This window comes from Lontra canadensis, unplaced genomic scaffold (assembly GCF_010015895.1).
Source record: "Lontra canadensis isolate GAN:19392208 unplaced genomic scaffold, GSC_riverotter_1.0 scaffold141, whole genome shotgun sequence".
NCBI lineage: Eukaryota > Metazoa > Chordata > Mammalia > Carnivora > Mustelidae > Lontra > Lontra canadensis.
The window spans coordinates 3,105,387-3,130,411 of record NW_022631135.1 but is presented as its reverse complement, the minus strand read 5'-3'; the positions used below and the strand labels follow the sequence as shown (position 1 = coordinate 3,130,411).

Genomic DNA, 25,025 nt, shown 5'->3' with positions numbered 1-25,025 from the left:
CTGTTTCTAAATAATTAGAAAGTTCTAATATAGAATTTCAGACAAATATGAAAACTAATCCTTACTTTAATTGTTGACCTCCTAAAATTCCCTACATGTTCTCAGCCAGACTGCAAAGTAAGATCCAGATATAATGCAAAAATAATAATAATAATAATAATTAAGAACCGTACTTTGTTTTGATTACATGCTATTAAGTGTGTATTATATGTTATGTGTAATTTTTTAAAAAATGTAAGTGAAACATGAAATCATGAGTCAGTAATCCATTTTGAGAATAACATTTTGACTTTCTAAAATTCATCAGGCTATTCAATAACATACCTTAGTATGTAACAGTATATAAAAGCTTTTGAAGAAAACATTCATTAAGTGACAGCAAGAATTGTGCTAAGAAGCAAGGATACAAGATGAACAAGACTCGCTATGACTCTTAAGTAGTTTATAATCCAGTAGAGAGGTAAATAAACAGATAAGATTTCAGTTCAGTGGGGTAAGCCCCGGGATGGAGGTAAATGCCATTGGCAGCTCATTGTAGAGGCCCCTGACAGCCTGGGGAAGAAAGAGAGACGGAAACCCACAGGGAGTCTTCCAGATCTACTAGTTACCCGCGTGGAGCAGAGGCCCATCTGGGAAGAGGCTACGGCACTAGCAAAGATACAGAAACCTCAGAGGACCTGTAAGATTCCTGGAACCAAAAGAAGCCAGAAAGAATACCAGAGAGCTAGATGTAAGCTTCACTGAATGCTTGGGACTTTCTCTTATGGGCAAGAAAGGGCCTGTGAAGGATGTTAAATAGAACAGCCACATGATCAGGTATGTACTTCAGAAAGATCACTCTAGAAGCACCTGAAAGCCGAAAAAGACAGTCCGGAGATAAAATAGAGATCCAAATGAGAGCTGTGGCAGAGTGAACACTTTGAGAGAGATGAAAAATTAAGATGAGACAGGAGTTTGAAATGGAGATGAGGAGAGTAGGATGAGTCCCTGCTTTCTGACCTAATCCACCCCACAGCTGAGGATGCCATCCTCGGAGATGAGAAGAATAAGAACAAAGAGGGGTAGAAAAGTTGGGAGAGGAGAGCTTGTGAGTTCAGTTGTCATATGCTGAGTTTTTAAACCTATGCCCCTCCAGGCAGGGCTGTCGCCAGAAGGTAATTGGATATGCAAGAATGAATGCATACTCTTTAAAGACCATCTGAATATGTCCGGTAATTGTAATAACAGCTAACATTTACCACGTTTCTACTTTAAGCGGGGCATATGCTAAGCCTTTCATAGAACTTCTTTTTATTATCCTCCCCACGCTACACATGAAGAAGAGTTTAAGTAATTCCCTTATGGTTACAGAGTATTGAAGTGTCAGGGATTTCTGATTTCAAGCTCAAGTCCTTACCCACTATACTATGCTGCGTCTGCAAAATCCATTATAGGTTTTAGGACCAGATAAACATGGGTTCAGTTCTAATCTCCGCTACTTAACAGCCAAGTGACCCTGACACTCTCCAAGCCATAGTTTCTCCACCTGTAAAGCGGTGACCTTAACAATTACATCACTAGACGATTCCATGGAAAGAAAATATGGAAATGTTACACTCAGTCTATATGTGCAATAACTGGTACCCACTGTTATGTCTATCCCTAAAGAAGAAATTCTTCTGTAATCTGAGCAAATTTCCTTTCATCCTATTATGAATTTTCTTTTCATTCTACTCTATTTTTCTGTATCTTAATAAAGACTAAGTATCATTTTTCAAAATATTTGAAACATACTCTATAAAATTTAATGTTATTTAAAGATTTCACTCAAATAGAAATCATTTCAATGTAAAGGGGTTGATTCAATTTTTTTGACATTTCTTATAATGATAAATGTCAAAATAAGAAAACCCCAAAACCATAAGTCATGCTGATGTTCTGGAAAGAGCTTTGGACTTGGAGTCAGAAGACCTGTGTGAAGTCCCAACTCAGCTGTTTACTAGCCATGGCATCATGGGCATGTCATTAACAATCCCAACGGTCCCTCTGCACATGTCTGTTCTTCCAAGTCTAAAGATGCTGAGGGAGAAAGGCTTTACAATCTTTATAAAACCAAAACCCTTAAGTCATCAACACTTGACACAAACTTCAAGTTTCCTGTGTTTTAACCCAAAAGTGCCTGCTCTTTGAGGCCCATCAAACCACTCCACAGAACAGGAGCTCCCCATTTGACTCTGACCAGATGATACCCCTCAGGTGCAGAGTTCCATGTAAAGTGTGAGGGGAGGTGGGAAGTGGGTGGGGGGTGGGAGTGGAGAGCATTCTTTCTTTTTCTCAAAATCACCCCCATTCTCACCACAAATTCAGTAGCTAAATTTGAGCCAAGAAGCCAGAAAACCACACCAGATTCCTGATTTTCAAACCTGGCTGCACATTAGCAACACCAGGAACTTAAAAAAAAAAAAAAAAATTGTTTTTAAACGTTGAGCTCCATAGTCCTAAAATAATGCCAGAGGAAACTATGATTCACAAATGCTGGGTTTCACTTTGTAAAAGGTCATATGAAGCATCTTTCATAATAACCTCATTCTAATGTTAAACATAAAAACATATTCCCTTTCACCTACACTACATTGAAAATAAATATTCCTTCTTGAGGATACACACGCAACTAGGTCCACCATCCCTGTCTGCCGGGACTGCACCTGCATTAGTTTCATGTCCTGGGCTATCCCAGGGTCTTGGGAAAACAGCGACAGTTGGTCAATCTCTCTCTCTCTCTCTCTCTCTCACACACACACACACACACACACATACACATGCATGTACACAAACCTTTAAGTAACCCTCAGTGTTTTGGAACAAAGTACAGATCAACAGTGGCCCTCTCCTGAAGCAGCACCACTAAAATGACATTATTCACTCAGGTATGTATATGATCTTGCTTACAGACCTCTGACACCACTGGGATCCATAAATCCATAAATGAGCAATGGCGTGGGTGACATCATGCTATCATCCATTTTGTTGGAGTCCACATTCCAATAACCAGCATTTAAAAAAATAACTACTTGGAAGCCCCCGCCTCCTAACTGCTATTTGTCTAGTCAGGAAATTTTTGAAGAGTAATACCTCTACCATTTGACAGACTTTTTTAAACTTTTATGGTTTTGTATTTTTTTCGTTGCATTGTGATGCCATGTAAAATTAAATAATTTTACTTTATTTAAGATAATATACCATGAAATTACGCAATGGTTGTGTCTGCTTGTAAATTAAAGACTTGGTTATCACCTTTTCTTTTAAATGAAATATTTTTAGAAACAAATTAACTTGAAAATGGTACACCATTCACCAGAACATAGATTCGTCTGTATTTCAAAACCAAGCTCGTCATAGAAGTATTTTCTAGAACCACATGATGATACACAAATGCACTCTCTTCTGTTGCCTCATAGAAACATGAGACTCTAAGATCAAGTTGTGATCATACAAGATATTAAAGAACAAGATCAATCTGCATAATACACACTTAGTGGGTTCCCATGTCTCCTCACTTGTGACATGCCTAGTGGTCTGTGGGAGGAACAGCTTGAGCCACGGTTAGCAGTAGTGTAGGAGTGTGAGGGAAGACCTTCCCCTGACCTCTGTTCCACACACTAACGCATCAATGCCGTGGAGACACAAATAGTGAGTTAGGAGCAAAGGCCATGTAAACTCTTTCGCTTTGAGAAAGCAGAATCTCAGAGTGACTGCCACCAATCTTGTGCATTCTTCACTCTGCACTTCACTCTTCACTCTGCAAAGAACTAGCAACATAAGGCAGTCTGAGAAAGCACAGGAGGGCTGTGGCTGCCATCCCCAAAATGAACAAGAGGTATGCTCATAACACACCTTCTCCTATTATGCTTCTGACATTCAACACTCTATGCACTATCTAATCATTTCTGGAATAAAATGAAATAAAGATGGTGTGCAAAATTGTTTAGATTGTTGAAAACACTTGGCATGATTTAAATGCCCTAGTCTTTCTGCCACTAGCTTTCCAAACAGACAATCGACAGAGACCTCAAAATGTGATATTATTAAGCAGGAATGGAATAATATTTCCAAGGGTTTGTTTTATAGCGTTGGAAGAGAATTCAAAATTCAACTAAAATGTATGTGTATATATATATACATATATATATATATACACATACATATATATGTATGTGTATATATATATATATTTTACAAAACTCTTTGATTTTTATAATATATTGCTTTCAGTATGATTTTGAGTGGTTTTGCCACAACTTTTTTCAACAAACCAGACACTGAATGAGACTTACTGATTGCTCATTTAAGTCCTGGGAGTCTTCCATGTGGTTTTCTCACTTCTCCAGCCACCCCCAAATAGAAGCAGCTTCCTTCAATTAAAAAGTGGACTATCTAAAACAAAAAGATGGAAACAAAGAGGAATAATGAAAAGATTATCTTTTTTTAATTTATTTGCAAATTACCAAAGCACACTATGATTTATGTGATAATGGATAATCAACAGGAGCATTATTTTCAAAGAACAATACTCATTAATATTATCCATATCTTATAGACTTACTGACCTTGAAAATCACACCATGGTAAAATGGGAATATGTGAACAGCTACTCAGGACAATTTTGGACACAGCCTGTAATAAACACTTAGAATACTGTTTCACTGAAAGAGATCGGTCATTAAGCTATTGGCAGATTAAAAATTAAGAGTCTGCAATCAATTGTTCACTTTCTGAAGTATATGAATTAAGAAAATACAGTATGGATCTTAATATGACAGCTTGCTATAAAGGAAACTTTGTCTAAATTACCAAATGATCATTATCCAGTTTTGAAGAATAGAGCATCATAAAATGCATGCTCAATTTTAAATATAGATTAAAAATAACACTATTACAATAAAGAAGTCATTACAAACATACATGGGAAGGACAATTCATTAATTAACCTTAGTGAGACAATCAGTTAATAATTCACAAAAGTTCATCTTTACTCCATACCATATATTAAAAAATTTCCAGGCAAACTGAAGTGTAAAATAGCTCTAAGAAAAACAGGCATAATTTCTTTCAATACCCAGATGGAGAAGGATTTTGTAACAGAAACAATGAAATACAAAACAAAAAGCCAAACAGCCTCTTGAATCCCCTCACACCTACAAGAAAAAACATCATAAAATTTAAAGGATAAGTGAAAACATAAAAAGAAATATCTGTATAAATATCAAACACAATAGCTTAATATCTTTAACATATAAAGAACTCTTAAATGCAAACAGAAATGCTCACACATCCCTATAGGAATATGATGGTCCATCATCATAAAACAAAGTTCAAACTCATAAATAAATATAATGCCATTTAAAATAATGATGATGCATTTGTGGCCCTTCAATTCCTAATTTTAAAAATAAGAAGAATATAAATTTTAAAAAATTATGTAAAAAAATGGTGTTTCTCGTGGACATCAATTAGATCTAAACTGCTACACTCAAGAACTATTTAGTGACATCGAAATTCTCTGAAGATATAACTTAACTGAAAGATTAGTATTCCAATAAGTGTTCTGCAGAAGCAACTCAGTTTATTTCCCCAGTTTATTGAAATGCACCATACACAGGTGTTTTGCTCCATTTTACAAACATCCATTCATACACTCCCTACTACAACCAGGCAGACATGGCTTTAATTTCTTCCCTTTTCCACGCTGCACTATTTTCTACAAAAACAAATCTAGGACTTTCCTTATTAGAATACAAGACATTCTAAAAATTACAAAGGAAATTTGAAAAGCATCTTGTAAATTGTTTTATGCCTAGAAGACCCAGAGATACAGATTAGAGATTTTTTTTAATCTTAAGAGTTAAAAGTCATAAAATAGGAATGTAACTTGTATGTATGTAAATTGACAGTGTCCATGAGACACTGATTAAATATACTCGCAAACCAGGAAAGCGTCCCTTTCAAGAACAACACAGTTTTACAGCATATAGGAGATGAAGGAGGAAGGGTAAGTATGCAGCACACTGAGAGGTGTGGCAGCATGGATTTGGACTCAGAAAGATAAGCAGGCGGGAGTTCAAGATGTCCAGATGTTATTTTTTGTGTTGGGGGTGGACGTGAGAAATGGTGAATGGACAACCTGGGCTCTGCCTCTTCCCTCTCACCTCCTCCCTCTTTCATCTCCCACTCTTCCCGTCTCCTTAAAGATGGTTCAGGGCATCTGATCTGGGTCATTCAGCCTCATCCTTACGGATCTCTTGCTCATTCCTCCTGTCCTTGAAGTCCTCCGTTTGAATCCTCAGCCTCTATACTCTTCCCTACCCTCGTGACCAAGACCATAGGCAGGTTCGCCTTGGGTCTGAGCACACCACAGTCAGTGCAGGCCGCTAATCCGTTGATGCTGACCTTGCTAAGACTGACACCTGCCCGCCTCAGGAGCCCTTCCTCCATCCTCCCAGAGGGCATTGTGGCGGATCATCTCCTTTAGTGGCATTTTCTCCTCACTACCTGGATTACAGACTGACCAAGTACTCCTAAGGCTGTTATTTTAAAGAAGTACCACAAACCAGGTATCTCTGACCAACAGAAATTTATTCTCTCATAATTCTGACAGCAAGAGGTCCTAAATTAAGGTGCTGGAAAGTCCATGCTCCTTCTCTAGACTCCAGAAAAGGATCATTCCTTGTTTCTTTCTCGTTTCTAGTGTTGCCCACAATCTTTGGCGTCCTTTGGCTTGTAGATGCATCACTCCAATCTCTGCTTCCATAGTCAGTGGTATTCTCCCCACCCATCTCTCCACTTGGCCTTCTTGTGTGTGTGTGCGTCTGTATCCAAATTTTCCTATTCCTAAAGGTACACCAGTCCCTGGATTAGAACCTACCCTACTCCAGTAAAGACTCATTCTAACTTGATTCCTTCTGCAAAGACACTACTTCCACAGGTGAGGGGATCAGAATTTGAACATATGTTTTAGGGGCTCCAAATTCAACCCACGACATAGCTATAGTTACCACACTAAGACGATTTTTAAGATGTCATCAAGGTTTAAGTGTAGTATTTCCAGAAAGGATACCTAACAATTAAAATAAGGATATGGACCATTAGGAAAGAAGTTACTGTTTTCTAGAAAGGACCACCATCTCAGGACAATGGTAATAACTCAAGTGAAATTAAAAATTAAGGCTTCAGAAGACATGTTGGAACATAAGAAAATTAAGCAAAAGCCAGCCTTTTTTTTTTCTTTTTGTTAACCTCCCACTGAGAATCTACTTAACATTCCAGTTGGGGAGCTATTTGCATTAATGTTCCATGTTACAACATAATACTTTGCTTTATGTTTCCTTAAAATTGAGATCGTTACTTAGTTTAACTTCTTTATGGTAACATGAATTTCTTTTTTTGCCAAACACACTAAGGTACTAAAATATTATGAGCCCAGTGATTTTATATTCTTGAACCAAATAAAACTACCTAGGTTAATTGCAGACACAGTATTATTTTACATCATAATTTAGCAATGGTTGTTATGCTAAATCTTTTAACATTTCATTTTCACAAATATATGAGAAAAAGACAAGAACGCTCTTCAAATCAAGTAGAAGAAGTATTACTTCATAATAAAGATATAAAATTAAGGAATAACAATAACCTCGTGCTGTTTTATGAGGTAATAATCTAGTTCCCAGCTCTCTTTCAAGGCCATTCCCCCAGAAAAAGGTGAATTTAAAAAGGAATAATAACAACCCCACCCATTCCATGTTAGGTTTTTTTTTTCTCCTGCAGTCAGGTTCTCAATACATAGTAAATGGATGATATCCTTTTCTCCAACTCTGCTTTAGAGAAAGTGAGCTATAAACTCCTGTGTCTTAGAAAATTAGAATTAAAAAAACCAACATCTCCCATAGTTTAAATACATAAGGAGATTCTGATATCCAGTTATAAAACAATTCTCAGAAACAGAACAGGGCAGACGCCTGGTCCAGGTGGTAGAGACAGCAAAGAGAAAAAGAAGATGTTGAGCGATGTTTGAGAAGTTTGTAGACTGCATGATCTAGTTTTCACCCTCTCGACTGAACTTTCTAACCAAACCCTCAGTGAAAAGGAGATTGTCCCAGCATGCTTTGGCAGAATAAACATGAACGTGGAGGGGGCGGCTCTCTGCACCAGGGCTGGCACGGGACAGGGACAGAGGCTGCACACGGGAATAATACAGCTCTGGACGGCACACACATGGCACAGCCTCCCACGGGTCATTAACGCCAGACCCCAGGGCTTTGTCACAGACTCCTTGCCCACTCCTCTCCAATTCCAGAAGTGACCAAGTGCTCTCAGTACCTCATAGCATTCATTCAAATCTCTCCACGTTTCTCTCCTCATGGCTGCCATAGTAGTTCAAGCCATCAATGGCCCTCGTCCAGACGGGGAGCAAGCGCCTCCTGGGGGTGTCCTTCCTCCAGAGTGGCACCCTGGACTTGACTTTTCTTTTTTTTTTTTCCCTAGATTTTTAAAAAATTTATTTATTTTTGAGAGGGAAAGAGAGAGAGCACAAGTAGGCAGAGCAGTAGGCAGATGGAGAGAGAGAAGCAGGCTCCCCGCTGAGCAGGGAGCCCAATGTGGGACTCGATCCCAGGATTCTGGGATCACAACCTGAGCCAAAGGCAGACACTTAACCGATTGAATCACCCAGGCACCCCATGGACTTGACTTTTTGCAGTGCAGCCAGAGTAATACTTCAGAGTAGAGATCTAATTGGATTCTCTTAAAATAAAGTAGATCTTTACCCTTCCTTTAGGATGAGCCAGAAATTTTTCAGTCAGTCCTACTTGAAGCTGGGGCAGCACCTAGCAGAATCCCATGCAGGAGAAGCACTAGTTTGCTGCCTTTGCTCCCTGGGGCCACTACCTGTCCCAGGAGGGAGTTCTGAAGGAGAGCTCCACCTTCCTTCTCCTCCTGGCTGCATGCAATTCCCTCATCCTACCATCCATGGACACACTCACCACAGAGCCTTGTAGCTGACAGAGAGGACTACAGCAGTCTCCTGGGAGGACGTGTGCACAGTACAGGCTCTGCGATAGTATAAAGAAAGACGGAGTGGGGAAAAGACTAAAGCCCCCACCCACATGCCAAATGCCTACGGTATCCTGAGGGAAAGTGGAAGACAACCTTGTACATGGCTGTCCAAACTGGTTCCAACCCCAGTGCAGACCCCTGACAAGTGGAGGGAGGCATATGGAGAGTCCCACCCATAACCACAGACAAGGCCCCCTTTAAACTTAGATGGGGCTTTGAAGAATCTACATACATAGGCAGAATTTCCTGGGCCAGGGGAGGGTGTCCTTCCATTACATTTTGTCATCCAGAAGAGCTAATCTACTGTTTGACTTACAGGTTTTCAAAGGGCAGGTACATTTTTGCAAACATATTGTATACAAAATGACTCTTTGCCCACATGAGGCTATATTATAAATATACTGATCCACAGCCAACATTTCGCACCTAACCCGCTAGACTACACACTTCCTTCCAATTCATACCAAATTACTTGTATCAAACGATGCATCACAATCCCTTCCTACTGCTTAGGATGAGTGTGTGGGAAAGGATCAGGCTAGTCCTCCTTTAGTGGCAAAATCTCTGGGGCATTAAATTGGGGCATGCTTGGGGTGCCTGGGTGGCTCAGTTGGTTAAGGCTCTGACTCTCAGTTTCGGTTCCTGTCAAGATCTTGAGGTCATGTGATATGATCCCCATGTTGGGCTCCAGGCTCAGTGTGGAGTCTGCTTGAGATTCTTCCTTTCCCTCTCCCTCTGTCCCTCTGCCTTCTCATGCTCTAAATAAATAAATAAATAAATAAGATCTTAAAAGAAAAAAAAAAAACTTTGGCATTCTTTACAGACTTGTGAACAAACTTGGGTCTGCTAGGGAGAGACAGAAGAGAGGTGACCCAGAAAGAATAGTAGCAAAAGAGAGATGGCAAGAAAGTCCTGGCAGAATTTAAGGACCTGGATCTTATTACTCCTGAAGTCTCTACTGTTTCTGTGCCCTTCCTGCTGCTTGGCTGTTCAATTCTTCCTTGGATTTCCTGAGCCATCCTCAAGAGTCTTCAATTAAATTCCCTCCTTTATTAAGTATACTGCCTGACATAAAACTAAAATTGTAGAGGAAGTCAAACAACTTACATTATCGTTACATTATTCAGATATTATAGCTGGACTCCAACTGTCAAGAGGGCATCACTTTCACATCCTGCACATCGAGTCACCTACACTGCCCTCAAAATTTTACGAATGGGTCTGGGAAGCTAAGACAGGCACCAGCTGGTTCCAACAGGTCAAGCAGCATGCCAGAGAGGGAAGCCAACAGCACCAAAGACACCTAGCTCCAATTCTACAGCTCACTGTTCAGAGGAGGACATGGGCATTCTTTGACCATGCACGTGACTCCCCTCCCTACCTGTGTAAAAGGAAAACAGCAAAGGTGTCCAAGAGACAGATCAGGGTAAGCAGTAATGAGCACTGTGCCTTGCTTCCATCTCCTAAAATGAAACCAAACTAAAAACCAGATGCCAAGCTCCTCTGACCTGTTTTGTAGAGCATGAACTTCGCAAAATAGTCCACATAAAGCAAAATGTTTAGAAGAATGGGGTTAATTTCTCATGCTAAAATTATAACCAGCTCAATTTCATGCTAATCACCTGCGTCATTAGTGATAGGTTCATTTTGGGGGGCAATCATCTTCCTGGAATTATAAATTATGACCCCTTGATTTTTGACAAGCAAGGCCAGCCAAGTTTGTTTTATGTTGTTTGTGTTTGTACATTGTTGCTGGTGGGCTAGTTATCCTAGAAAATGCCGACCCAGTTCTATAACTGGACAATCCCAGAGGAACTTCTGAAGGGATTCTGGGCTTGAGCAACTTCTGTTACCCTCCAGATACTCAGGCAGACTCTGAAGGCTTACGGGCTGCCTCTGTCGCTCCTCCCAACCTGGATGTCACAATTACCCTGCCGAGCTTTCTGTGTACCCTGGAATGGTTCATCTAGCTCTGCTTGTCCTGCAGCCTGGCAGGAAAACCATTTGAGCCCTTTCTCAGAAATAGTCTGTTTTCTTGGCCATAAGCCTCTCTTCCATACCTGCGAAACTTTTTTGATGAAGAATATATTGACCCTATGTATTACTTAACACACGTCTGATGACTTTATGCCTCTCTTGAGGAAAATCTGTTGCACTTTGAGAGAATTTAAAAATAGATCTTCTAAATTTAGTATTCCCCTCTTGAAACCTGAGAGGTAGAAAAGATAGTTTTGCTAGAGGGAATATAAATTTAGTGATTCCAAATACTTCTGGATAAAGCAGTTCTGCATGTGAGTCCTTGCTTCTTCACTGGATAATGGTATGGCCTTGTGATAGTTTGTGAATGTCTCTAAATATCATTCTCTTCATACATAAAATAGGAATAATAATGATACCTATTTTGTATTATGTTGAGATTAAATGAAAACATGTGTTTCAAAAATACAACCCATTTGGTTACTCATGAGAGTGGACAAAGATCTCTGCTTCTTTATTTGCTTCCTATGTAATCAATTAAAACATTTTAATGTGTTTACTGTACAGTGAAGTATTATCTATGTAATTTCTTATGGAAATGTAAGGATTTTAAATTCTGCTCTACTAAGAATATTATATTAATCAGTGATCTCCAGAAAGTGCATTAACTGCCTATGTTTAGAGAGTAGCCAAAAGTCACCAGTCTTTGGCCAATTCTCTGAACTTAACATAAGTTTGTAAAAATGAACAATATCTTAATTACATTATTACCATTTACCCCTTTTTAGTTTGTCATTCTATATAACATCAAAGTTGTGGCTGGTTTCTTTAGTGTTGAGAGACTGATGCTGTCAGTAACAGAATTATACATGGGTGGGCGAAAGAGAAGGGAAAATATTTTCAGAAAAGAAGTTTTGAATTTGAAAGCAAGGGTGAGGAGCTAGATATTGGTAATAGCAATTGCTGTTACTATATTTTGATATCACTAACATGCAAACAAAGGATGACATATGTCATAAAATTGCAGCAACACATCTACTCTGGATTTCTGAAAAACAAGATGAATAGTAATGAAAATTAAGGGGCAACATGAAGGCTGTTGTAGTGATCTAGATAAGAAATCAAGGGAATCTGGACTGATGTGATGGCTGAAAGACACCTAGAAAAATGGTGGTTATGCAGGATAACATAAAGACAAATCAACAGGATATAAAAAATATGTGAATATAACTCCTAAGGCAAATATGATTTGCAGGTATCACACGGTGCTGAAAATGTATCATATGGAAAAGTTGAAAGGAAAAGATATTTTTTCTTTGTGTGTTATTGTTTTAGTTGTCATTAATTTCACTTGTGGAGATGGGCAGGAAACAAAAGCAAAAAGGCAATGTATAAAAAGAAAGTCTGAGAATTCTGTCTCTTTTATTGAAGGAGGGCTAGAAAACTCAGCCCACCATCTGACTCAGCAAGGAAGCTTGTCTATGATGGAGCCATTGGGAAGAAATAATAATTACTTATTATAAAGAAAATAATTACTTGAGATAAATCAAAACCTCAGTCTTACTCAAATGTAAATTTTAAGTTGTTACTGCCTCTCTGGTATGGAAACCTCAAACCAAAAAACTAAAAATCAAGACTGATCCAGAGGCCTGAAATCCCCAGACTCCAGGGGAAGTAAATGCAAAATTATCCCACAGGACAGAAAGGATTCTGAGAGAGAAATTCATCAAAAACGATAAACTACATAAGGAAACAAAATGCCGCAGAAACAGCAACTGCAAAAACAGAGAAACTAGGATCCAAAATCTAAGATTATAGGACAATCTGAAAAAGAGAAGTATGCTTAAAACAAAGAGATAGAAGGAATAGAAACAATATTGAAGGAAACCTCCGCTATGAAAAATAAATATACAAATCTGGGGAAGAACTATAAAAAATGTTTTTTAAAACTATATGCACTGAAATCTTATAAAAGAAATGAATGAGTTAAATAGCAAATTAGATTTAGCTAAAGAAACAATTTGCAAAGTAGAAGATAGAAACTAATAAAGAAACAAAAATTCTCAGGAAGTATGAAGCCCCTTGAGTGAAATTAATGGTAACAAAAATCAGTAACAATGCAAACATGTATTTTTCTCTCATATCTTCCATATCACCAATTTCTCAGGAATCAGTGTGACAACTGAGAGTCATCTTTTTTTGGGCGTGGGGGGGTGGTCATGCAGAATCCAATATATAACAAAGTAAACATGAGAGATACAAAATATGACAATAAATTTGATTTACCTAAAGCCAAATTACTTGCTTGAATTCTGTCTATAGTTAGGGGTTTAATTATATATGATACTATCTGCCTTCCTAAAATTTGGGACACTTGAAATTTTTATCTAGAGTTTTAATTAAGGCTGGATCCAAAGTTTGAATATGTTCTTCCCTCTAATAAATCCCCGTCTGATGTCAGGGAATAAAGGCATTCCACTGACTTCATAACTGCATTCAAAGAAGAATCACATTAACAAAAAACTGCATTATAGCTTCTAAAAACCCAAGAACTTCTTAAGGGCTAAAGATATAAGAATTCAGAAAATAATATCTTGAATAAATTTGGTTTTTTTTCAATTCTATATTGTGCTTCCTTGTATGTTCTGACTTCAAAAGAAACTTAGAAAGAGAATATGAATGGAATCTATAGGGTCTTATTTCTTTGTCTCGAGATCATAAGGAATATAGAAATAAGTGGGGTTTATTTACAGAGTGATCATATGTGTCTGTAGATAGAATATTTGAAGCTTCTTAGCTCCAGGGACCTGAACCACCTCCTTCCCCTCTTTCCTTCTTTCAGTGTTTTCTTACATATTAGTTCATATATCTACCTTTCAGAATTTCCACTCTAGTCTACCCACCAGAACCATAAAGCATAAGCTGAATCCTGCTTTAATATGTATGGCAGGCTGTTAGATATTAAGAGAGCACAATCATTCATGTCACCCCTAAATCTTTTCTCCTCAAGTTAAGTACCCCTAGTTAATAAGACCACATCTTTAATAAAAAAAAAAAAGTCCTTGTTTCCCAACAGGGATTATGGGAGAATTCACTCAGCCACAGTTGCTGGGAATGCATAATTGCCTAGGAAATGCATTAAATGGAAGATAGATATGAACTAGGTCATAGTGCATCATTATTTTTAGAACATTCAGTTACAAATTGACATTAAATTATTACAGATCAGCCTTAATGTATAGCAAATATCACATTCATAACCAGTCAAAAATGAAAAGAAAACCCAGTTGGGTGAAATGAAAATTAGTGGCAATAAATTTTCAAGGCAATGAGAATGAATGACGTTAGGATTTTGTTTGTTTGCTGGTTTGCTGAAAACCGAATTATTCTCCAGGAAATTTTAAAAAGAGAAAAGACTAACGTTTAAGCTGCTGGGAAGTTTGGTTTGCCCAGAACTTGGACGTGCCTGGACTTGTTTGTAGAATCGATGGGTTAGGCTCCCAAGTGCTCTTGGGCCTGAGGAGCCTCCTGGGAAAAAACTCTTCCCAGGAAAGAGCTGGTGAGCCATAAAGCTGGAGCTAAGTCTGAGTCCTAAGTCTCAGGGCTGCAAGCAAAGAACAAGAAAACAAACCAACCAAAAAAAAACTGCCCACTAAACTGTAGAAGAGGTTGAGGGCAGATGGCATCCCTGTATTATCTGGATTCTCTCTTATAGGGTACTGTGCTGGGGGAAGGGATCGGAGACTTTCCTCCTTTGAAGTCACTTGTGACAGCTGTTCAACCAAGGAGAAGTGAGATCTGACCCAGAGAAATACTATTTCCTGTAAATAGGACTCTCACAGCTTGGAGGAAAAAAGAGTGAAAAAAGCTGGGGGAAAAAAAAAAAAAAACTGGTTAAACTAGTAAGATAAAGATCATAATAAATAAGAATTAAAAATGTGAGATGTGAAACTCCAGAAAACGACAGAGAAGCAGAATAATTTGCCCCCTCTTGATCAAACCAAATGATCAATGAGATTGTAGAGATGCGAACACCCGTCCTTTCCATACTCCTGATGGGTAGTGTGGTTTCTTCTGGCCAGCGTTCGGCACTCCAGGCCCAGCTAGGGCTGCAGTCAAGTTCTAGTTCAAGTCCTGAACAAACTATATTAGCTCCTAAAGAAGCTTCACTGCTTCCCATAGATACTTCTGTGGCCCACACCTGGACGATCCAATTTATTGTTTAGTGCCTTAATTTCTCTTTCATGGTCATGAAAAAATATAGATAGTAAGTTTCTTTTAAAAAAAATTTAAGATTTATAAATCCAAACATTATTCACACTCCCTACATCAAGACTGTATCTTGCAAAACCATGGATTCTTACATAATGTATAAATTAATGAGTGAATGGACAAGCAAATTAACAAATAAGTAAATAAGGAAACACGCCTAAAGCACATGTCAGGAAACAGATAACTTTAATTTCATAAAGTTGAAGGTTGAATCAGGCAAACAGAATCGTAGATTTCCATGCCTGCCATGACTCTATGTACGGCTTTTGGAAAACCTTGTAATTTCTCCATACTTCAGTTTCTCACCCTATAAAAGGAGTATATTGCTTGAAATTCAATTCCCTCACTGCAGTGAAGGTTTTGATTCAACATTTATAAAATGCTTTTTAGCTTCCCTGATTAATAGGCAAAATACTGTGGTAGTTGCATAATACGCTTTCCAAAAAGTATAAAGGTAACTAGTCAAATCTAATGTAAAATGATACTTGAGAAATAAATACCAGTGATATTTATTACTTCTCCATTCCATTTGCTAAGTCATAAAAATTACTTCTAACAGAAGAAGTATCAAATTAATATTCAAGCCAGCTGAAGTGTTATCATCATAGGTTTACCTACATTGGGGGGGGGTTGTTTTGTTTTTCCAGGCTGCCCCACATGTTTATATGGTACAGTCAGGAATGTTGGGCATGGTTTTGAAGGCCTCTAGCGTATTCGTTGGTTTCTGGCATTCTAATGCACTCTACTCTTATAACCATAAAAGTACTCTTGAGTGCTTCTGGAAATATATAACAAATCCTTAATCAATTTAAGAGTGTTTTAACTGCATACATGAAATTTCTTGGGAGGAAAATGTTAGCTATTCTACACACATATAGTACTTAAGTTAGCAAGAGAGTTCCTTCTCAAAGGCACAAAGCAGTTTCCCCATAGTAATATAATTTTCAGTTTTATGTGCATAAGTCCTATTGAATCCCTTAGAATAACAGGAAATTCTGCAGGAAAAAAACCCACAAAAATTGATAGCCATACTTATCCAATGCTAGAGGAATAAGTTAGCTGTTTTGAGTTGGATTACTCTTAAGGCAATAGATAACCATTAAAGGTTAACCAGAATCTTAATTAACCAGAAACTGTAAGACCTGAATATTCTAGAGACAGAATTTTCTACTACATAGAACACTCTACAATTAAGTCAACAGATTAATACACTTCATTTTAACATTACTTTAGCCAGTTCTTGAATAGCTATTCTCTAGATTTTGATACATTAAATTTCACATTAAACAGATTATAACATTTCACAGATGTACAAATTAGTACATTGATACAACAGCCAATATTTTGATCTACAGTAATAATTATCAATATATATTCAGACTGGAGTGATCTCTTTTATAATAACCATACAATGTTTATACCTTTTACCTACATTTTAAAAAACTATAGTAATATATGTAAGGTGGTTAGAATTGTGCCTGGCACATAGTTAGCTCTTAATAGAATAATAATACATAATTCCTCATAAATTCTCATCAACAACATCTGAGTTAGAGCCATTTCTCTTAGTAATTCCTATAAATATTTATGGTACTATATGAAAACATGTCACAAATATGACATGTACTTTTTTTTCTTTCCTACCAATTAGTTTAAGAACTATGAATATATAAAATAATTATTCTTATAAGTTGATTCTAACAACTCTTAAATGAGATATTAACTATATATAACATAGATTTGATATATATGAGGTTAATAAATTATTCACTCTCATCAGTGAACTCTTCTAGTTAGTGTAGGAGTCTCAAGGAATTTTACTTTAAGCCTTCTTATGAATCAAAGCACAAATAATTATCATGTTCAATTGAGCATAAAATTTCGCCTGTGGCTTTTATGAGAAACATGCAAGCATCATCATAGGGATGCAAGGGGTTATAACTTTTTTGAAAAATATTTTGGCACAATCTGTGCAATATACACATATTCTTTCACCTATCAATTCGATGTCTAAAGTTTTATGCATAGGAATTTTGGATAAATAGAGTTATATAAAAATCATCACTGCAACATTCATTGTAATAGTAAAAAACTGCAAGCAACCCAGAAATACACCAAGAAGGGAACAGTTAATTTATAAAATATACACATAAATTAAATAGGAGTATCCAAAATTATATGTACTGATGTGGGAAAGCATTTAAGACAGCGTAACAAAATAAAAACAAATGTAAAATAAAAATAAATTACACCCTCACATAGTTCTTACATTCATACATACACAGAAATAAGAATCTGAAAGCAAGTGCACTAAAGTATAACGAATAACTCTGATTTGTGGAATATGGATAAAATGAATAAAGTGAGGGACATCCACTTTTTACTTAAAATACATCTAGGTTTTTTATCTTTTTATTACTGTAAGACATACACACATACACAAATCAAAAGTAGACTGCTGATAAATATTAAATGAGCACCCCCACATCACCAATCAGACCAAGATATATGCTATTATCAGCATTCTAGAAGCCTCTCTCCTTCCCTCTTCCAGTCACTGCCCTCAAGTTAAATTCTATCATATCTGTTCTAATGTGTTACACATTAAATAAATTACTTTTTCTTTTAAAAAGTTGATCAAAAAAATCTTGCTTCAGCAGCAGGAAGGCTTCTTTTTTGAATATTAAATACACTCAGCAGGTTCTTCAAAGAAAACAATTTAAAATATATTCTGGGTATTTTCAGTGTCTTCCCTACATGAACTGAATTATTCCCTACAACTCCACGAGGCAAGAGGCAAGAATTATTATTACTCCCCATGTCCACATCCGGCGTTATGGCCTATGGCAGCTCAGTGAGAAAGTGCCCCAAGGTTACCTTGCCCAAGGAACGGGCTGCAGGGCCCAGACACACAGAGATGGAGTCCGATTCCGGCATTTGCCACTCCTTGTCAGACAGGAACAAGGAAAATAAAAGCAAAAAGGTAGAGAGGTGGGAGCACTAGGGTGTCTCCAAGATGAGGTCCTCTTTTCAGCTTCCTCTTTTCGAATACGTCACTTAACATCTCTAATCCAGCCCCCAGCTGCAAGCTGAAAAGGTAAATTCCTCTTCTGATCTGATTTTCTGGTAAATAATGTGACCTACCAAACTACAGAGCAAGTATGTTTCCTTACGCTATAGTGCAATCACATACTGCATTCAGAAGTGACTCATACAAGGAAATAAAACCACAATTTTTGAAACTATTGGAAACAATAATTTTAATTTAATGTTATTTTTGGACAACAGAAGGTTTTTTTTTTCCCCCTAAATAAGCAAGTTGGTGGTTTTGAAGGCTCTTGCTCATCTTTTTGTGGAAAATGCCTAAAAACAAACCACTAAAAACTAAACAAAAAATTTTCCTTCCTCAATTGTGCCTGAAAAAAGACCTAATTTCTCTCACCAAAAGGCCACACATCCTTTAACAGACACATCTGGGATTTCTGGCCCCTGTATTTTGAAACATTGACATAGACGAATACAGAACATGCCTCCTCTCAGATAAATCCGTAATTCTGAGGGTTAAAAATTCTTCAAAATAACATCAAGTGTATCTCCGCAGAAAGCAACCAGAGAGGCCAAAGTTTGTTTCGGGAGAAAAGTAGAAGTACGAAGACTATAAACCTCGACTAGAATCTTTTAATTTGGTTATTCAAAATGCCAGTTCATGCTGGACAAATCTTTTCTTCTTCTAGAAAACCAAGAATATCTTAGTACGAAGGAAGCTATAAGTAAACTTGAATAAAAAATAACTGATAAACTTGCTTCAGAGACCATAAGGAAACGAGAATCAGTTCCCAAACTGTAAACAGGATTTTCTTTGTAATTGTCTGGCTTTGGATGTGTGTCCTTTAAAGACATGCATGGAACAGAGCAGTTAGTGAATTTCCATCAATATGCCCAGGCACTGGGACCACAGTGGGGGAAAGATAGGATCTCTACCTTCAATGAGTTCAAGTCTCTCTGGAAGACAGATTCACATATAATTAGCCTCAGCACAATGTGCTTTTATATTAATAGCCTCAAAAAAGGTGCTATGGTATTACAGAGAGAAAAGAATGAATTCTGCCTGAGCCTTAGGGAAGGCTTCCCAGAGGAGGTGACATCTGAGCTAAGCCTTGAAAGGTAAGTAGATATTTTGTGCAGGTAAGCAGCTAAAGAGTAAGAGGCAAATAGGTTAAGGGAGCTGGAGCACTGGAAGACAAAGGTGGTGAGAGTATCTCAGGGAGAAAAAAAGGAAGTGCCTAATTGTACTTTATAATACAGAGCGTTCATAAAAATAGCTAAATCTTACATTGAGACCCACTATACAAAGAATCAACCTGAGAAAGTAGATATGTGTCCTGAATTCTTAGAGGAGGACAGTTCCCTAATTTATGAAGCCAAGAAGTGTTCCTTCAAAAAAACAGAACCTCTGGTTTGCTGGCTGTTCTCCAATGAACAGGCTTCCTGTTCAACATCAGGCATAAAGTATCTGGAGGGACTTGAGTTTTGCTCTGCCTTCTTTGGACTTCTTGTCAATGCATGGAACAGAACTCTACTCCATGGTCTGAAAACTCATGATGTAAGCCCCTGACTTACACCCCCCCGCAACTCCGCTGGAATTGCCACCACCTGTCACGGGGTTGCCCAGAACCTTCATCCCTCTTCTAACAAGTAGCTGTGCAAGGTTCGTCTCCTCTTAGAAAACACTAAGACACTTTGATCACAAACAATAGGCTATATTTGTAGCCAATTTCCCCTCTTAAAAGTACATTTCAAAAATTAAAGCATAAGCCAAAGGAGAGGTAGGAGAGAAAGAGACGGACACAGAGAGTCTGTCATTTAGTACCTCTGCCCTGCCTTCTTAAGCATCAATTAGTAAATGATGCGAAATCCCTAGGTCAGCTGACTGCTTCTGGGTAACATGATTACCTGCCTAATATAACTAAAGTAAAACCACTAAATCAGACAATATGTAGGTGTGGAATTTCAAGTATCTTTGCAGTTCCTAATGAGATAACAAAAAACTTTATACTGTTTAGACCTCAGATGAGTATTAGCACAATCATATATTTATAATACCAATTGTTTCATACCTCAAAATAACTTTCACATTCAACCCAAAACTCATATAGGTCACGTTATCCTCTCTCACTTTAAGTTAACATTATATGTTCCCATTTTGTTTCTTCAAACATCTTTCATATAGGCTAAAACTAGGTGGAGGTCAGAGGTGGTACTCAGACCAGTCACGTTTACTTACAGTCAATTACAGATCAAGTCGTAGATAAAACGTCTTCAAAATTAAACCTCAAAAATTAGAACTTGGTTTGAATTTGGTAATTCATCACAGGAGTGCTTACATGGGATATTCTCATTTTTATTTTCTTCAGATTATACCACTGTTACTGAACTCAAGATCCTGAAATTGTGGTACAGACTGAAAGCTAAGACATGTTTCATCCGAAAATTTCTCATCACAAATGAACAAATGAGAAAATTTCCCAACTCAGTATTTTCATCTTATGCAGTTGCAATTATAAGTAACTTTACCTTTTCTGACACTAAAGACTATAAACAAAAGTCTCTTATTACTGAATTATTTATCTATGGAAAAAATAAGTGATTGTCATTAAAAATGTATCAAAAATAACAGTAAAAATAGAAAAATACTTATATTAAAGAGAGTCAAACAAATAACTACTTCTTATACACTTTCCTAAGTCGTCTGCTCTCCCCACTCATATATTATTCTTGGGGTAAAAAAATGCTGAGGGTTGTCAGTCTGTATAAAGCTTATCTGTAAATCCCCTCTATGTAAAGTTTATCTATCAACCCAGACCAATGAGAGTTGTTTGATTTTGTATTTAAACTTAGGAGGAAGGAATGAAGATTCTCCACACTTGACTGAAAATAGAACAATTCTCTCAGGCAGATGCCTGGGAATCTTTTTTTTTTTTTTTCTCTATCAAGTGGTCTTAAGATCTGCTTTGGTCATGGGTTCTCAACTGGGGGCAATTTTGCTTCCAGGGGATGTCTGGCAATGTCTGGAGACAGCCATTACTTGGGAGAGGGTGCTACTGGCATCTAGTGGGTGCAGACCAGGATGTTATTTCACTCTCTACAATACACCAGACAGCCACACACATACACACACCCCAGGGCACCTGGGGGTACACAGTCAGTTATGTACTTCCTTTCAGCTCAGGTCATGATTTCGGGGTCCTGGGATCCACATTGGGCTCCCTGCTCAGCAGGGAGTCTGCCTGCCCCTCTCCTTCTGGCCCCCTCCCAGTCTCGTGCTCTCTCACCCTCTCTCACTCTCTCTCTCTTAAGATAAAATATTAAAAAAAAATATTGAGCCCAAAATATCAATAATAAGAGCTTGAAACTACCTGACACTAATGCAACACTGTGTATCAACAACGGTGAAATACTGGTCTATATATACTGTGGGATTCAAGCGTACCATCAATATCAATATAATTTTTTTTTATTACAGGTGCATCTGACAGTTCCTGGTAAGCCATAAAAATAGGACCTATTATTTTAAGTTCCATTCCTCCCTCAGCCCCACTCTGCTATACAGTCATTACATCTGAATCCGAGGACTGAGTGATATACTCTAGAAACAGGGGAGCTTATAACCTCCTATTGTCTCTGTAAAGATAAGAATCATAGCAATATTTAAAGTTGTCTTATTATGTTTACATTAAATCCATCAATCTCACTGTCAATTGAAAAGTATACAAATTCTTATAATTGGTACCTTCAGGCTGAGAAAAGCAACTGAGGATTATAAAATAAGGGTGCCATTATAGAATGTGCTTAAAATTGCTGAGGAAAGTTGAGGACCACCCTAAATCAAAGCCTTAAAAAAATTCTAGATTATTGAATGTGGAAGTATTTGTTAAAAGAAATTCCATGTAACATAGATGGCCAAAGCTCAGTTTAGAGCACCTCTAATGTCTTCTCCAGATACAGTCTCAGATTTGCCAAGATCACCCAAGAATGCCAAACTTATACTTGGACCACTGGGGACTCCATTTCTAGTCCTCAGTCTATGGTCCCAAAAAATGACTTCCAGCTCTAAAAACCCATGAACATTTTTGGCCAACTAATGGAGACTAACCTTTATCGTCATACTAGCTAATACTCAATTCAGACACTATTCTAAATACTTCACATATGTTTACTTATTGAATTCTAGAAAGAGCCTCATAAAGTATGTTCTATGATATGTGAGAAAACTGAAACAAAACCAGTTTAAGTAACATCCTTATCATTACAGCGTCTTTAGTGTCAGAGCTGGGGTTTGAACACAGTCCACCTGGCTCCATGTTCTTTGTGCTTAACCACTACGCTATAAAAAGAATCCGGTCCCTTAGATTTCAAGTGCTATGAAATACTTGTGTCTTCAGAGATCTTCAGGATCCTTGGGGCTTATCCACTGGGTCACCTACTTCCCAGTGGTCATATGGGAAATAAATACACTTCTATATACACATACACATACATATAAGCTGGCCCTATATTCAGAGCTGTGATTCTACTGAGTTAATACAAAAATCCCTGAGGTTTTTCTCAAAGATGTCCTGCAGTCTATCGGTCACGGCTATCCCCTTTGCTCCCAATCTCACGGCAGAGAATATCCAAGGCCATCATCACTGCCCTTGTCGTCCTTTTCTTTATTCATTTACTCAACAGAAACTTACTGACCCCAACTCACTGGAGATACGGAGATGACAAATGTCAGTAATCATGTCAGTAAATTCCTAGTCTAGAGCAGGATTTAAATTCACATAATTTATTATGTGTCAATGTGGCAAGTACTATGCTGAAGGTAGAAACTGGGTGCTTTGGCAGCAAAAAGGAAAGAAACATCCAACTCAGCCTCTGGAGGACAGATGAGCTTACTAGAAGAGGTTACATTTTGTCTGCAATCTTGAAAAAGAAGTCAAAAAGAAAGTTTCAGGGGCAGAAGAGATGTGCACAATGAAATGAGGTGGAAGCGATGAGGGTGTATTTGTTTGAGAACCATAGTTCTCCATACAGCTAGGGATTCTTGTGACCAGGTGTGAGAGATGAGAACAGCAACCTGGGCAAGGTTCTCAGCACGGAAGTCCCTGTGGTCCTGCTAAAAATCCTGGGATTGTCTTAGAGGCCAGAGAACATTTTTTGAAGAATTTTAAGTCAAGGAGGGACCTGATAAAAATTGTGAATAAATGTGATTGGACATTCCTGGGATGGGGAGGAGAGTTAGGGACAGTTCCAGCATAGTCCAGAGTGGTCCCTCAGGACTAAACCAAAGATAATATGACCTACTGTATACAAGACACATGTCCACCCAAAGCTAATATGATAATCCGAGAATTAAACCCATGATCTTGGTTATCATGGATAACTCACTTATTATTAAACCATTGCATGTGAATGGTATATACTAAGAAAAAGTAAAATTTGTTGTAAGAGACTACAAGCCCCAAAGTCTTCAAAATTAACACAGAAAAGTGAAAACCTATTCATGTCACTCTAACTTTTGCATGTCCTTAGTAACACTGAATATGAAAAAGCACTTAAAAAGCATGTTATGTGTACCCAGAATTTTGCTAGTTCTCTTCATGAAAGAAGCCTGGAAAATCTAATCCAAAGACAATGTTTAAGGAGACGAAACAAACCTAAATTAAAATTCTTCTTGGGTCAACTAAGAAAAATAAGAAACAGCAGCCTCATCTGAACACCTGGAAATTCTGTAAAAAAATTTAATAGCGCTGCTATTCTTGACAGAATTTTTGAGGTTTGCCTTCTTAAGTTACCTACTAGAAGCAAACTTTGAGATTAGAGAAAACCTGCCAAAGGGAATCTGAACAGGACTCACCCACTTGTGATTAAATTTGGCTAGAATTACCTGAGTCACAATCATAAATGAATATACATTTGCATTTAAATATAAACTTCTAAGTGAAAAGCATTAGCTAATTCAGAGACCTGTTGATTCCCCAAGTCATCATCACTTTCAACACACTGGACACATTAGGTTGGAAATCCTCAATCTCTGAGTCAGAACTTTTAGGTCTTTTCAAATCCTTAAACATTGGGGAGTTCAGAGCCAAAGGTGAACAGTAATGAATAGATCACCCTGAGGGGTATATGCAGAGGTCTGTGAATTGTGTGTGTGACCTTCTGGAGAATAAGCTCTCCCACTATGTGGTACATCTATTTGATTAAGTATAGAATTTCAAATCAAATGTTATTGCTTTTGTGAGTAGAATTAAACTTAAGGGCATATGAATGTAAATTTTTATGATTTCATTGTAGCCTTCACTAGAAATGTCCCTTTCATTTTAGAAAGAAAAGAGGAAAGAATCACAGAAACAGAAAATTTATATGAAAAAAAATTTATATGAAAATCTAAGGTCATGTCCATTTAGGCCACTGCTGATGTTTCTTCATAAAGTCCTTAAGAGGAAAAAGATACTCTTATAAAACAAGCCTTTGCCTGTAAAAATGGGGTGGGTCTCATTCAGACCTGTATCTCTATGCAGGAAACATACTATCTCTGTTTTCTAAGCACGAAATTGAAATAAAGTTGCAGATTGGTTAATAAGAATACTCAAGTAACATGAGGGTGACAGACATACATTTTACCCACATATTACAATGGA

At 37.6% G+C, this 25,025-nt stretch overlaps 1 protein-coding gene across 6 annotated transcripts in view; it reads right to left on the bottom strand.

The window, feature by feature from the left end:
- The window catches only part of EYA4 (EYA transcriptional coactivator and phosphatase 4), a 300,751-nt gene that overhangs the window by 232,657 nt on the left and 43,069 nt on the right, over nucleotides 1-25,025 (bottom strand). For 4 of the 6 annotated variants that reach the window (XM_032843485.1, XM_032843484.1, XM_032843486.1 and 1 more), the window contains exon 2: nucleotides 4,314-4,413. The exons of 1 other annotated variant lie outside the window; for it this stretch is intronic. In XM_032843485.1, coding sequence (XP_032699376.1) covers nucleotides 4,314-4,346 — 33 coding nt within the window. In that variant the 5' untranslated portion in view covers nucleotides 4,347-4,413. Of the gene's footprint in view, nucleotides 1-4,313; nucleotides 4,414-25,025 lie in introns of those variants that run through there. One more of the 6 variants, XM_032843487.1, reaches the window with a different exon arrangement.